This window comes from Diadema setosum, chromosome 4, assembly GCF_964275005.1.
Source record: "Diadema setosum chromosome 4, eeDiaSeto1, whole genome shotgun sequence".
NCBI lineage: Eukaryota > Metazoa > Echinodermata > Echinoidea > Diadematoida > Diadematidae > Diadema > Diadema setosum.
Genome location: NC_092688.1, coordinates 468993 through 485865, shown reverse-complemented (window position 1 = coordinate 485865; position 16873 = coordinate 468993). Strand labels below are relative to the sequence as shown.

At 38.2% G+C, this 16873-nt stretch overlaps 1 protein-coding gene across 1 annotated transcript; it reads right to left on the bottom strand.

Annotated features, from left to right (window-relative positions):
* Nucleotides 1–4359: 4359 nt before the first annotated feature.
* On the bottom strand, nucleotides 4360–8992 carry LOC140227107 (uncharacterized). The gene is made up of 6 exons (XM_072307538.1): nucleotides 8767–8992; nucleotides 8134–8236; nucleotides 7670–7821; nucleotides 5890–6110; nucleotides 5424–5583; nucleotides 4360–4638 (listed from the first exon to the last, which is right to left on the bottom strand). The coding sequence occupies exons 1-6, from the start codon at nucleotides 8990–8992 to the stop codon at nucleotides 4388–4390; spliced, it is 1113 nt and encodes a 370-aa protein (XP_072163639.1). The 3' UTR covers nucleotides 4360–4387.
* Nucleotides 8993–16873: the final 7881 nt, after the last annotated feature.

Genomic DNA, 16873 nt, shown 5'->3' with positions numbered 1-16873 from the left:
GTTTTGACCAATCACAGGCTTCAAAACTCATAAGCCGAACACTCTCTTTATACCAGTACAATAATATTGATAGTACTCTGTTTACATTGGTATTTTCGCGTAGAAATATTTTCGTTAAAAAAAATAGAGGTCATAGGCTATCATAGGCCTAGGCCTATATAACATAGGCCCACATTTTACGAGATGAGTCTTCGCGAATTGACACCACCAGAGACTCCAACCCAAAGCAACTTCTGATCTGGAGATTCTCCCGCCTGAAACCCCTAGCAAACGGGAGATTCCAAGTTGATGTGTGCGAAGCGCGAAATTCCCAGGGTTCTAGATGCTCTCTGGTGCTATCTAAGGCTTATTTTTTTTCAACATACGATAGAAATAAGTGAGAAATCCTTTCCAACGGGAGACAAAGAGCCAGGGCGGGAGAAATTAAATCTCAAGCGGGAGAACGGGAGATTTTGCAAAAATGGATTTTCGGCGGGAGATCTCCCGTCGAAAACGGGAGAGTTGGAGTCTCTGCACCACTGTTCCCTCTCGTGATTGACACCGACGCTAACAATAACGGAGGCCTAAATGCACTCTTTAAAGTCGCCCAAGCGCATCGAAACACAAAGTTGCTCCAACTTTGATTCGCAAAATTCGCGAAAATTAAACATCACGAAAATAACAGCTTATACAGCTCCCCTCAATGATGTTGTTGCTGTTTAAAGATGACCTGCAAACATAGTCTAAGTTCTAGTCTTTAAATCGTTTACTAAGTATAGGGTAGTTTTTGTCACAAACGTCTAGAGTTTACTATAAGTATGTTTGTGGGTGTGGCTTATATTATCCCAATTGCAGACCCTTTTATTCTCAATTTAATTGTTTCCTTCCTCTAGTCCGAGTCTCTTTTATACAATTCAACCTTTTCCCACCTACACATATAGGCACTAACACTTGGTTTTGTTTTAGGCCTAGTGGTGCTTTTTATATGCCTATGCCTGCTTATCTACATACAATGAGTATACAATTTTCTCTCCTTCGCATGTCAGTGTCCCCCACCCCATGTTTATCATTATTGTTATTATAATTATCATTACATTATTATTATTAGTGTGTGCATTGATTAAATATACTTTGATATGTTTGATTACCTTCATTTTGTTGGGCTTGTGCCGAAAGGGTGGGTTGGGTGGTGGCGCGTCGCGTTAATGGGAACACCACCCTTCGTCCAAAGCCCCCCCGGTTTTGCCGAAAGGGTGCGTTGGGAGCGTTGGGTCGCGTCGCCTTGACTGGAACCCCACCCTTCGTCCAAAGCTCCCCCGGTTTTGCCGAAAGGGTGCGTTGGTACTTTTTCTCATGTAATATTAAAAGACGAGTTTTGAATTTATATTTAACCTTCAAACAACCATTTCAAAGAGGCTATCGTCCGGATCGGTTTACACTCTATTACCACTTGGTCTACAGCCAGTTGGTCTAATAGACTGTTTAATATCAGTTGGTCTAATAACCAGTTGCTCTAGTCATCATTTCGTCCAATTACTGTTTGGTCTAATTGTTATTTGGTTTAATTACTATTTGGTCTACAGTCAATTCGTCTAATAATAGCCATTTGGTCTATTTTTGGTCTATTATGAGTTGGTCTAATTCCATTTCGTCTAATCATCAAATGGTCTAAAATAAAACCAAATTTGTCCAATATAAATTTGGTGTACATATCAATGAAAAAGGGTCCCCACCCCCACCCCCCCAAAAAAAATAGCCCAGTTGGTCATATAGACGAAACGATGATTGGACCAAATGGTACCTGATTAGACCAGGAGGCTGGCTATTAGACCAAATGACAATAAGATCAATGATTATTAGACTAAATGGGTGTAGACTAAATGATGACAGAGGCTAGACCAACTGGGCAATGGACCAAAATTAATGATGTGTACACCAAATTTATATTGGACAAATTTGGTTTTATTTTAGACCATTTGATGATTAGACGAAATGGAATTAGACCAACTCATAAAAGACCACCCAGTTAGCAAAATTATCCGGGGCCCATATGGGATTCATAAGGGCTCATCTGGGCAAGAACATGGGCCCCATATATGCTTCCCATATGGGTACCAGATGGGTCCATATGGGCCCCATCTTGCCCATCTGGGAGCCATATACCTTTTGCACCATACAAACCGTGTGGGGCCCATATGGGCCAAATGGGTTGTGTCTGGGCTCAATATGGCCTTTGCCATATCAGACCCATATTTTCCCCATATGAACCATATGGGACCCATATGGTATTATATGGCCCATTTGACCCATATGGGGCCCATGTATGTTTTGAACTGTTGGAATACGCCCCATCTGGTGCCCATATAGGGCCCATGTATGTTTTTCACGGTAGGTCTACAGCCCGTCTGGGGCCCATATGGGCCAAATGGGTTTTGTGTGGGTCTTATATGGGTTCTGCCGACCCATTCCCATATTTCTCCCATATACACCATATGGGGCCCATATTGGTATCATCAGGGCAAACATGTAGTCTGGAAGATACTGGTTTTACACACGGGATATAATTAGGTCATGGAAATTCTTTTTTTCTGGAGAGGAAACATAAATAACCCCAATGTAAATGGTTGCAAACATATTAAAATGTTGAGATTATATCTGGCACACAAAGAATTAAACATTTATGTAGTTCTGACATTTCAAAATATTCGTCTAGTTTGTCTGTAACATGTATTCTGCTTGTAACATGTTTTGAATCCCTTTGCAAACATTTACATGGAAGAAAATTTCTCCTTCCACTCCAGAAAACTAACTTCCACATTAACCCAGTTATACCACCTGTCAACACATCTTCAGGAATACATGCTGTCTTGATGGTACAAATAGGGGTGCGTCATGAGGACAAAATACTACATTACATGTACTACGATGTTTCTGATCCAGGTAAAAATAAATGTTATTTAGACTAGGGAACATAGGTGCACACGAGACTCAAACCCAATTGGAAGTACACATGTAGAGTAATTTATGTAGCAAAACGCTTTTTTACAAACGTTTAATTGGTCACTAGTAGCTAAATAAACCGGCAAACATATTTACAATACAACAGAGTACATGGGTATGTAAGTAATAAAAAAGTGCATTGCAGAAATGTCACACACAATGGTTTCAAAATGCATATGGCAAATATATACGATAAGCACACCTCTTTTTGCTCTATGAGCGCACTAAAAATTGTCTCACACACTTTCTGTTGGCTAAGATCCTTCAGCACATGCACTAGGGCATACTGTATACATTGCCAAATACCTGCAGCATTAACTGTTCAGATGACATACATATCATATCATTGTGCTGCTTCTTACATTCCTACATAATACATGTGTAGATCGAAATAGAAGATAATTCTGTCTTATAATATCTCACAAGAAAAATAATTCTTAGTTTCATGTGTCTGTGGATATATGTACGGTATATGTGATTTGCTTTTCTTGCTTAACGGCAGCAAAATACATCTCATGCAAGGTTGTCCTTTTTAATTTCATACAAATTTGCTCAGTCAACCTAATACTATTACGTTGAATACACTGCACACATTATACATATGCATTTTGGAAAAAAAAGTGAAAATACTAAATATGCTTGATTGCTATTTGCTAAAAAGTCCGCATTTAGTCAGCATCAGGGCCTCAGCTTTTAGGCCTTGGCCTTTCTTCTGATTCCTTACACTTGCATAATTTTAATTCTTTTGTACAAGTGTCATGATCTTTGTAATGTCTTATTTTGCGATGTATCTTTGCATGTTTTATGCCAAGTAAAAGAACTTGACTTGACTTGATTTATATCTACAAAAGCTACAGTGTCAGTTTTCCTTATAATGTCAGCTGGTATGCAAGTATTTGTATCAAAATGAATTGAATTTAACTCTTGAATAATGGTACTAATGGTCAAAGCACACACATATTGCCCTTCTTAACTGTTCAAATGACAAATCATGAATAATAAGGGAACTGAAATGGCAATTTATGTGTTTTCCCTTCATGGCAAGATGTGTACAAGTGTAGAATAATAATACAGTTGTAATTAAAAAAAACTGTTGAAAAGAAAACATCCATTGACAATCCACAAGCACAGTTGAGCCGTTGAATACCTAAATACGTAAATGAGCTGGAAACACAACATCGAATTTAAAAATGGGCATGATATAGTGAGTTGATTAAGCATACAATAAGCACAACTGTGATCATTAGACACACAAGATGAGTCCATACATAAGCTACAATTTCCCATGTCAAACTGAATTTGGCCAAAAATTGGACTTGGGTCGTTCTTATATTCAGGTCTTCTAATATCACTGAAAACAAGTAATACCATCACCACCACAGTCTGGAACAACAAAGTTATGAGATACTCAATCACTTTCTTCATTTGCGGCAGGTGCCTCTTGAGTGGTCCTTGCGGCAGGGGCCTCTTGAATGATGCTTGCGGCTGGGGCCTCTTGAATGATGCTTGCGGCAGGGGCCTCTTGAATGGTCCTTGCAACCTGCTTCCTAACATGCCTTTCTCCTCTGCGATCTCGCGCATTGGTGAACCACCGACCAGCCCAGAGTGCGATCTCTCTCTCTGAGGTGTCTCTCATGCCTTTGTTGGCGCGTATTCCCTCTACAATAATGTAGAAAAGAAGAAAGACATGACGTATTGTTAGGGTACAGAACATTACACTCTGGGGTCTTTTTCGTGAAACTATCACATGAAAGGATTGACATAGATATCAGAATGGCCAATGTTGCTCATATATACAGTACCTATATGTATTAGACGTAAGAGAAGTAAAATCCATTGAAGTTTCTCATGAGTGTGTCTCATGAGGGAAAAGTCTATCTCAAGCCTTTCTCGAAATGAAAACCAGGAGTATAAAAATTGAATGTGTAGTTATCAATTACCTTAAATGGCATTTGGCCTCACTAAGGAAGAATAAAAAAGTCCCATATAGGATAAGTTGGAAATGGCCTATCAAAGCAAGAGCTATTAGTGGAAGCATGTCAATTTCTGTCAATCTGTCAATTTCTCACGGACAGCACCCTTGCTCAGCTTTCTTAATATACATGCACAATAAAATATTTAATGGATTACAATTGATAAATGGTTAAACAAGATGCCAAAAAATGAACAAAATAAAACATTGCATCTGGCGCGATGATGTGGTTAGGGGATAAAAACGGTCTTGTCGGATTTCAAAACCAATCATGCTGGATTTCTTTTATACATGCATTATAATGGTCAGCTCTTAAAACAATTATCTATTTCTCTCTTTCTGACGATAAGGTTTCAGCACTAGGTCCTTAATCTATAGCTGCTGAAACAAAGAGAAAACATATTGTTGGACATGTCAATTGCAAAATGATTATGAAATCAAACCCTCTGTCAAAAGAATATATTGGACTTACTGATGAGTACGGCATGGAGATTTTTTAATTCCGCGAAGGAATGTTTGCCTTTTGTTCCTCTGAAGTTAAATGTCTTGCTGACCTCATGGCCAACAATTCTTTTCAAAGAGTTGAAGCACACTCCGTGGCCAGTTCCACCGACGAGGCTTATGATGCGTGCCTAAAACAGAGGTGAAAAAGATCACATCCCTAAATATGCGAACTGATCAGCACAATACCGTACATGTGAATATACATACAGCTTTTATATATAGATATCAACACCACAAATTATTGAGTTGTTATCTGTAGGACCCTAATTCAATCGATACCGTTAGTCTCGGTTTTATGTTATTGAATTCTTAATTCACAGCACATGTTGTCATATTCAAAATTACTTAATAGCATGTAAATTATATCTAATGGATTTGATTTAAAAAATCAGTATACAGATAGGAACATATACAGCTTTCAAGTATTTGCTTACCAATTTCTGTCTGGCAGTATGAGATCTATCCAATAGAGTGTTGAGCTCATTCAGAGCCTCCTTGCTTTCGCAAGGTAATGGCGGCAGAGCGGGTGCATCCTCACCATCGTCAGTGTCTACGGGCAATGGAACCTGTTGTCGCTCTGCAATCTGCATGAGCAGCTGCTGTTGCCGATCCAGTCTCTCAATGACCTTTTCAAGGAGGATGAACATCCTCTCATCTGAAAATATGTTAGGAAATAAAAACTTTACAAATAATACATGTATTGTCAAAAATACAAGATTTTCTTAAATGTGAACATAAATAAGCATATACACTGTACTAGTATATGCAAATGTAAATAAACTGCAATTCCATAATCTAGATAAGCGCCAAACAACTCTATTCAAGTCATGTTCAAAATTCTAATGGAGGACAGGATGATTTCCCCCTCCCCCCCCCCAAAAAAAAAAAAAAATATATATATATATATATATATATATATATATACATGTAGATATAAATATATTTTAGAGAGATGGCGTTACGAACCAACAAAAAAATAACATGTAACTTAAGATGTAAAATTTTGTGATACACTTGTCAAAAATAATTTTAACTTATCAAAATGCTTACTGTAGTGTACTCATTTGACAGACAATATATTTTGTTTCTCTTTGCAAGCAGAAGTCAGATTCAAGCCAGCATTTAGGATAAGATTTGAATTATACTTGACTGAGGTAGCCACATATTTGTAAAGATTATTCGTTTCTAGTGATTTTTGTACATACATTGTATATTAGTATTTACGTATGGTTACAATTTGTTGAACAGTGGATGACAATATTGAGTAATGGGTATGACCTTAAATTGAACTGAAGAATGTTGATTTTTTATTTGAAATGGCAGTTTACATTTGTCTGAGCTGAAAATTCTAAAAGTAAAGTATTAAGGAGAAGCATCACCTTCTTTCCACGATGTGCTAAACCACAATAATGACACATCCAAAACTTACTTGCTCTGTGATCCTGAGAAGCAGTCTCTGCCTCAGCTCTAATTGGTGGTGTAAGCTGCTTCTGTTGCATTCCTCCTGGAAATGATTTGTACATAATACCAAATCAATATCACTCGTGTATTTACAGGAAAATCATACGGAATAAAATGGATTATATTATGTGTTCTCTCTTATGTGTTCTCTCTGTCGACTGAATCACGTTAAGGGTCAGCACAGGTACCCAACCCATGCAAAGCACACATAAGGAACGATTACAGAAAGAATTTTAAGATTTATCACATGAGGAAAAACATTATTACTCTCTTATGGGGAAAACTGATGACAGCCACACTCTATGCAGAAGGAAATGGAGTTCTTGGAATTAACACTCCTTGATTGTGCATCAACCTGACTTACTCGGGAAAATTCCCTTTGGTGTAGTTGCTGTAGACGCTCCTGGTGGTGTAGAGGCTTTCTTGCTGAACAAGGTCTTTCCTAAAAAATGAAAAAGCAAAGAATAACATAAATCAATGGTATTTAACCCAAAGGTGCTCTCCTTCACGCAGAATAACATTCATTTATACATGAAAATAATTTACAATATTTTTTTTGCCTCACCTCATGTATTTTTTCTTTTAAATTTCTCATTTCTACCCCATCCCTCTTTCTTGGGAGGACAAGGGGAGTAATACATTATGTAGAATCCCGTTTGTAGGTTATATGAATATATTCCTTTGGCCCTTAAATCTAGTCTAAAAAAAATTGAGACAATAGGAGAAGTAGCAAATGTTTGTACCACAGCTTACCCTTGAAATTGCTGCTGGCTGGTGGCGCTGGCAAGTTTTGAAAACGGCGTACAGGCTGTACATCTGGCGAGCTTTCATCTGACTGATCTACACGTTGTATCTCAGACTGTTGGTGCTGGTCTGAGTCCTCTTCTTCATATCTAGCTGGGAGTCTGGAATAAGGGGGAATGTACATTTAATTTCTGCTGGAATTTCTGAAATTTCAACCAGGCAAAAAACAAAAATCTTCTTCATAGAGGAAAGAGAGGAGCAAGAAAGAAATCAAAAAGTAAAAAAAAAATGTACAAAAGCTTTTACATTTATAGTCATAACCTGAATCCTAAGTATGCAAATTGATATCGAAAGAACTTGATTTAAACCAATGACAACGTAATGTTTGCTTTCTGGATATACTTAACGTGTGTCAGCTTATTTAATGCATTATAAATTTAATTGGGATTCAAATTGTTGAACTGTGAACCTACCTCCTTCGCCTCTTCTTGGGAACATCTTCTTCACCTTCACTATCACTTGGGTTGGAAGTTACAGCGATTTTGTTGCATCGACGGTTTGCTTTCTCCCATGAATCTGCAAAAATTAAACGATAAATGTACATGAAAATACGTAACAGTAACATCATTAAGCATGCATTTATGGCAAGATCGATATTAAATATTGATTCCTAAATACATCTTAAATTAATTTTTGTTGGGATATTATTAATTCAATATCAGTATTTAATAATATATTAACCACTCTAAATTGCTTTGTATCTCCGGTACCAGTATTGCAATTTACAATGCTAAAACAAGATAAATGATGAGAAAACGAAAATACTTTCATCATCAAAATAGCAACAGTAAAAGCCACGATTGTTGTGCTTGATCATTGAACAATCAAAAAGTGGTAGAAATGATAAAAGCTGAACCTTTGCTCACAATGATTTCTTGAGGGCCCTCCATAACTATTTTCCGCTTGCCAAGTATGGAAATTAATTATTATTAACTTACTTTGTTAGATTCAAGCTTCACGCACTTGCCTGCATTGATATTCAATGCACAGTGCAATTGGCTTCCTGCTAGATGATAGATATTGAAATGAGTGCATGCATAACTAACCAGTTGTAAGCCATTCTCTGCGTACAGGGTAGGATGTCCACTGGTCTGTTGGGGGCTCCCCTTTCTTAGCGGCTTTTAAAATTCTGTTATCCGAGTAGTGGGCCGGGTAGAGGTAACATTGATGTCCTTCAGTGTCCTTCCAAGTTTCTGGGACTACTTCCACACTGGTTTCATGACTCCCAGCTTCTTTTTCGAACTCAACCACAACATACCTCAAAGATGCCATCTAAAAACAGGATAGTGGCATATATATTGAAGAGGTGTTAGCATACAATGTTTGTTTGTTTGTTTGTTTTACATTTTTGATATTTTTTTTGAAAGTCATTATCGCTTCAGGTGTCATAAAGACACAACATGGTGTCACGCCAATGCCTGGTGATGTCGTGTAACTGAGGGGTTACGCCATTTCCTGACCCACTTCATCTGACACACTCTTTCTGACACACTTTTTTGCCATTCATTTTGTACACGGGGCAGTTTTCATGAGACGGCCTCTGTTATTGGCTTCTGTGCTAATGAATATTCAACAGCCTTACGATTTTTTTTTTCATAATGAGTCACTCGGTCTGATTCTGTGTCTGTGATTGGCTTTTAGCTATTGACTTACGCGTGGTATCGTGATATCGATCTCCTCAAGGGGGTCCATGACGATATCTCATTACCTGTGAGCGAGCGTGTGTGTGTCGAATTGCGTTTTAGTGCCAGTGAGTGCGGCATAACTTCTGCAGGTTTCCTGTCCATTTCTCTCTCTTTTTCTCTCTTTTGCTTTCGTATCATCATATCTCTGTTATTCTTAGAGTACAATCGTATTGCCACAAGTGTTTTTCCCCCATTTTTTGAAGTGATTACCTCGTTTGCAGCAATTTAGAGGTGAGTTTTTGTTCGAGTGTTTGTTGAGTTTTTTGATTGAACACGATGTAGATTATCTACGTGTGTGCGAGAACATTCATACTTTATACCCACTCGTTTGTTTCCGTGTGCATTTTTACCGTACAGTGTCTTCATCGTTCGTCTTCCAAGCAGCGGGTTTTCACCCTAGTTTTCCTCAACGTAGTTTTTTACCTCATTTTTTTTTTTTTTTTTTTTGTTGTTGCGGTGCAAGATGTTCAGTGTATTTTTTCTACGGTAAAATGCCATCGTTGATGATCTCCGTGTATTCATTACTAGTTTTCCACCTCCGTTTCATTTTGTGTACAACTAACATTGCTCTAAAGTCTAACGTAGTTAGCTACAAAGTCTGCGATGTCTGTACGTTTGCTGATGTGTTTTTGTGAGCTGGGAGTGACTAGACTATGGTGGGAATGATATTCAGGGTTTTGCTGTGGTTGAGATGATAGTGATGATGATCATAATGATTCTGGTGATGATATACGAACCCTTTTGATGATGCAATTTATTTCGTGTGACCATGACGTTGATGATGGCGAGAACGACACGAGTAGCCTAGCCTAGGCCAAGGACGAGAGTGACACTGTCCACGGGAGCTGTTGCTCGCTCATGCACAGGAGTGGTCTAGAGACCTGCATTTCATCATTTTTTTTTTAAAACCTTTTGGTTGTTCACTTGGGTTAGTGCTCCAAAAATTCGTTTCTCTAAAGAAACTCAACCAAAAGCTTGACAATAAGGTTGCATCAGGGCTATTCTTTAGTAGATATTAGATCTAAATGGCGATGCTAATTTACTTTTCATTTAGAACTTGATGATATCCTATTTTCTTTGCTCATTTTTCAAATAATAAATTATTTAGAACTGTACTTAAATTCTGATGTACTGCATTCACCATTGTTAAAATCAATAAAAAAGAGCCCGCTGAGCAGGTGTTTCATTCTATCCGTAGCATCCTTTTCATTTCCTCCCTATCGTGTTGGTTTCCTTCCTGTCACTTCCTTCTTTGATCCTGGATGGAAGAAAAAAAATCCCATCTTGCCATGTAAAGACAGAACACATACCATCATGAAATATAATGACATTAGAATAGTTTTAAAAGATTATGTAAGTCATCAAAATTCTTGTGTGTGAAAATGAATAATAGATAAAAGGTGATTTCTTACAAAGCAGTTCTTTCAAATGTCCAACAGCTCAGAACAGCTTCGATAATGAAGCTAGTGAAATCTGAAAACTATCGTGGCAACAAGTGATATTGATAGGGAATTCTGAGAAAAACTGTCACAACGTTTGATGTTTAAATTTGTCTAGTTTTATCGGATTAGGTCATGAAACTATAAATGCCACCGATAAAATCACAATCGCTCTCAATTTGAACAGAGGCAGTAGGGTAGGAATGACTCAGCAAACAGCTGATTATTTATGCGTCGTATCCATGGGCAACTGCGGGGTAACTGCAAGATGTTGTTGTTATTTTGATTTTTTTTTGGCGTGTATCATTCATTGATGAATATTTTTCATTGATGAAGAAGACGCACGAAGTTTAGACTTGAGTCAAGCACTATTATTTATTATTTATTTTTTATTCAAAATATTTTTTTCTTTGGATTGCAAAAAAAAAGTCAAAATATTTCATATTACGCTTCTAAAATGTATTATGAATATATGAAGTATTTTTATCGTGATTTCATGAAGAATTAGAATTATTATGAATATATAAATACTAGACGGGCTGAACACTGAAGTCCAATTTTGCCCCAAGAATTTGCAGCCCACCGTACCTGCTGGTGGTGCATTCCTAGCGTTCTTGCCGCACTCTCCCAGCCACGTGCTTGCATGCATGCAACAGTCACATAGAGTACACGTTTAGCTACTTCACCGATCTCACTCCTGATCTCTTGCAAAGAAAACCTTCACAAGTGTAGAAAATTCTCTCGAAACTAAGCCAGACATGAATTTGGAACATACATTACAGTGTCAAGACCTTTTCAGTGGACTTTGATTTCGCTATTTGTCTGTTTAGCTCTTGAATGTACGACTTCTTACGTCCGATTTGTTTTTTACCTCACCACGTGGTGCTGTTTTTTCAGCCCCATGCTTCCTCCATATGCACGCATGTTGTAAACACACACAAGCCACCGGCACCGCGATCGAAGTTTGAGCGATAGCGATAACATGTGTGGAGCAGACATGCGGATTTCAGCACAGATGAGTAGTTGAACGTATCACGATTGTAAAACAAATATTTTTCTATGTCTCTGTCGATTTGAATTAGGTTATCTAAGCATAGATAGATTACGATTTAATTCTAAAATAGATTAGCTATGGCAAGAATTTGCTTACATGAGAGTTACTTGATAACATTGCAAAATAAAACCCCCGTCATTGAATGGAATGTTCCAGAGCTATCGGGGTTGGGGGGGGGGGGGGGGGAGGCGGCTCCAGGATGTTATGGACACGTCGATTTATAAGTGGGTACGATGTGATTACAGATGGGTTGAAATGAAGAGGATTTATGAATAAAGTACACAGAAACATATTCTTTTCATAATTCCTTCACAGTTTATTATTTCTTTTCATAAAATTCACATGAATAGTGCTGTACTGAGTCAACTAAGTGCACATTCCCACAAGTGTACATGCATCATCCCTTCTGTCTAGTGGGAATGATACAGGCAGTATTTTCAATGACGTATGAATACCCTTCGCGTGTAGATCGCGCCGTAGGGAAGAACGCGCCCAAGTTCACTGCCAACTTACCAGGCAGGCACGAAATTACAGATTACACAGAGGCCCGTACGTGGATGGGTTAAGCAGCTGAAAAAAGAAAAAGAAAAAAGGGTACTGGAAGCGCACGTAGTAGCAAGGCCTACATGTGGATGAGGTTATAAATTGCCGCGCGCCTCCAGCTCACCAGCTCCTGGCCGCCTCTTATTGGCCGGCCTTGAGCGCGACGTTCGACAAGCCATACCATAGTCTTGAATATTCATTAGCACAGTAGCCAATAACAGAGGCCCTCTCATGAAAACTGCCCCGTGTACAAAGTGAATGGCAAAAAAAGTGTGTCAGAAAGAGTGTGTCAGATAAAGTGGGTCAGGAAATGGCGTAACCCGTAACTGAGCATCTGAGTAACGGAGTGTGATCCCATGTCTAACTGAGCATAGATCCATTACATTTGTACAACTGTACTTGCATTTCTCAATAAGTTAACATCACATGCATACTATTATTTAATTAGCAGAGCTGATGAACAAGAGGTACCAATACAAATGACTCTTTGTATGGCATCCTATACAGTTTGCACACTATTTCAGACAACTTCAAAGCTCTAAGATTGTCACACAGTCTACTAGCTTTCACAATTCCAAGATCAGAAGACTTCAGAGGATGCTGGAAGAAATTCTCAATCACCTCAAATTGTTCAAGCATCAAGAACACTGTCATATCCTGTGGGTCCTGGATGATATTCCTGATTAAGCCATAGTGAGAACCAGTCTGGACACAATTATCACCATCACTTGTAGAAAGATAAAAACCTTTCGTCTGCATACTCCGATGCTGAGAGAACCTTCTGTAAGGTATTAGGACTGGACCATCTGTATGCTTTGCACCAAGAGAAATGTCTTCATTCACTCTTGTTTCACCCCTGATTTTCATTTCTGAAAGCCTTCGTATAACCTGTGGTAGGCATCTATTGGGCTTTCGAACAATCTTCTTTAACCTTCCAAGAAAATTTTCAAATGGAAAAGCAGAGTATGAATCAAGAGGCCCGTACAATTTTGCATCGTCAGCCAAATGTACAAGCCCATGTACATTGTAAACCAACATGTCCACTCCATACAAATCTGCCCAATTTTTCACGAACAGTCTGAGTAACTCGTCTGCATAGTTACAATGGGTTGACAAGAACATTGGACTGGACAAGCAGAAGATAGAAACAGCCAAAAGAAGGAAATGTTGGTAAAATGATTCTGGCAATTTTCCTTTCAAAACCACAGCTCCACTGTAGATGATAAACTGGCGGAATTCAGTGGCTTTCCATCTTTCAAATTCATTGAGAGATCTGCATTTTCTTGGAAATTCCTGGGGAACATATGGGTGACATGAAGTCAGGGATGCTGAAATTTGGCGACAGATATTTGAACTGATACGACACCCATTTCCAATGGGACCCTTGATCCAGCTCCAAAGCAGACGTTTCACAACACCCAAATATACAAGGTGCATTGGGTCTAGGGGAAACTGTGACACTAATCCAATTGATAATTGAGAAAGGGGTGTTTGATTACAGTGGTGTTCTTCATGTACCATTTCCTCGAAATCTGAATCCTTGCGGAGTTCAGAATCAACTTCAGGAAATGTGACCTTTCCTGCCCAGACACCTTTCTGAATGCACTTGTCACATCCAAAGTAGGCATTGTGGGGTTTTGTCTGTTTTACAAATGCACGGGCTGGTGCATCACAAATAAAACATGCCACTGAGATAGGAACCATCTTGTTCAAGGTATCTATACGAACACCTGTTGACTCAAGCTCTTTCATTTCAAACACAAATTGTGCCAGATATTGGTTGATATCAGTAGGCTTGCTCTCTCCACAGTACAATCCAATGACAAATGGTTCACTTTCTAATGGAGAAACAACTCTACCAAGTATTGGCCAAAACTGTGTCTTTGAACTTTTATAGAGTGGCAATCCATCGATGTTGACCTGAATCAGTATCCTCTGAATGTCTCTCTGAAATCTGCCTCTGTCTGCTCCTTGAAATTGTACCAGATTGTTAATACAGTAAGCAAGACCAAAATGATAGTATTTTCCACCACCACAATCTACTATGTTGTAAGCAGTGCTAGTCTGAAGGAGGGTCCTGGGATCTTTGGGTAAACAGGGATGGTAATGGCGCAAAACAGAGAGGAGCCCTTTAAGTTTAGAGTGTGGGATTTGGGAATTTGCTGCCCAGGCAGCAAGATCAGAGGTAAGCTGTTCATCTGTGTCACTGTCACTGATTGTATCTTCTTCAGACGAAGGGGAGTAGTACCCATCAGAAAAACCATCCACATAAGTTTGATCTGATAACTGAGCAGACGCTGAAACATCTCCTACACCTGCACCGCCACTACTACCATCTCTAGATTCTTGTAATGACTCTGTATGAGAGAAGTGATAATTGCCATCTGATTCTTCACAGGGGCTTGTTGCAGACTGCAACGACACTGGGTGATCCTCAGACTCAGATTCACCACTGTAACCGATTGGCTGATCTTCAGACTTAGAATCACCACTGTAACTGTCACTACAAGTAGAAGCCGTTAATTTTGCACGAGTAGGCCTGCGTGTACTGCCACATGATTGTTCTGATATAATATCGATATGTTCTTTTACCTTCCGCTTTCTTTTCCTCCACAGAGACCAACGCGACTTAATTCCCTCCATGATACCCCTGTTCCCTCTGTAGGTCAATACTTAGTTTAATCGTGCAGCAAGTATCATTCACTGAAAAGATATGCAATGCTAAGCAAATCCAATATAGAATGATGTACCTGCTAAATAAATCAGTGATGTAGTTTCTAATGAAACATTAAGACTTATGTATAAATCTGCTTTGTCAATTTGAGTAAAAAACAAACTATGTAGACCTAGATTTTTATGCAAACACACATTATGATGTACTGGTATCTCACACCATAACTGTTTTGATTAATTATCAGTATTCACTTAAGGTAATTCTATAATTCAATATACCGGTAAATTCAATATGAAATCAATATAAATGAATCGGTGAGATCATTCTCACTGAACTGTTTTGATGGTAATTCTATTATTCAATTTACCGTTGAATTCTATGTAAAGTCAATATCAATGAATCAGTGAGATCATTCAGACAAGCTCGCACTAGGTGTATACAGCAATCCGTACAGCTTGTAACTCGGAACTCAATCACGTATTCAATGCAATGATAATTGGCGATTAAATGAATGCAGTTAAACTGGCTGAAATTATACGTGTATTTAACAAACTTTTGAAATACTAACACCTCTTGATATGCCTAAAAGTGATATTTTTGGTATCATTCGTGGCTGTATGTTGATAGTTTATTCAAAATACCTGATCAAGAAGACAGAAACCAGTGCTAGAGATGTTGTCCAGAAGTGTACAAATCATCAACAGCGAATATGATCCGGTAGATGAATTCACAATCCAGTGGGCTCTGTAGAGGAGAAAGATGACATGTCCAGTCACGATGGATGTGGGGAGAAAGTGTGTCTCTTTATCTTTTTTTAGTATCGATTATGCACTGATTTTCAATGATCATATCAATCACAATCAAATTGAATTTATCAAACACCATATCCCTTAATTTATATAGGAATTCCTAAAAACAATGCAATTTGTGACACATCTGCAAATTGCTGATATCGACCTAAATACCTGATTCTCCACAGATCAGAAGGCCTATACTTAATGATTTGCCTCATTCAACATGAAACTTACACAACTCAATGAATCTCGTAACAAACAATGTTGATTTCAATTACACTCAGTTATCGAAATTGCAATCTAATTGTTAGCATTCGATTGTAATTATTTCACACATTCAACCCTTGAAATTCTCCTGTTATGACACTAAAATTATTCGACCAAGTAACACACACTCCATGACTCTATTAATTTCATTGCTGACATGTGAATTTAAATGCAAATCAATATTAGCTTTGATCTACTTTCAGACCTGAATATACAGACATTGCCTTTATTGACAGCTATCCTTTTACGCAAAAATAAAAACCAGTTATCACAGAATGCTCCAAACTACAGTAAATCTATTTCTTCGATTTCCTTTATATCTCAAAGATGTAATATCTCTGTTGTTTTGTTTTGTTTTTTTTTGGCCGTTTCTGGATCCCCCTCCTTTTTCTATACGTAGTCCCTTTACAAAACAATAACACTTCTATGTAATCTGTTGCAGGAAAAACTTTTATACCACTGAAGATGATCCCTGCCATCAGGCAAAAGCGAAAGTATTTGGTGTCCGCATTTTGAGGATGATCCCTGAACAATTCCCTTTTAGTTTCTTTGACAAAAGTGAGGAACTGAGGATTTGGAAAAGTGAGAGAATACTGACCGCAATCATAACAAATCGGTATTTGATGATACAAATTGGTGTTAGACCAAAAATAGACCAAATGGGTATTATTAGACGAATTGACTGTAGACCAAATAG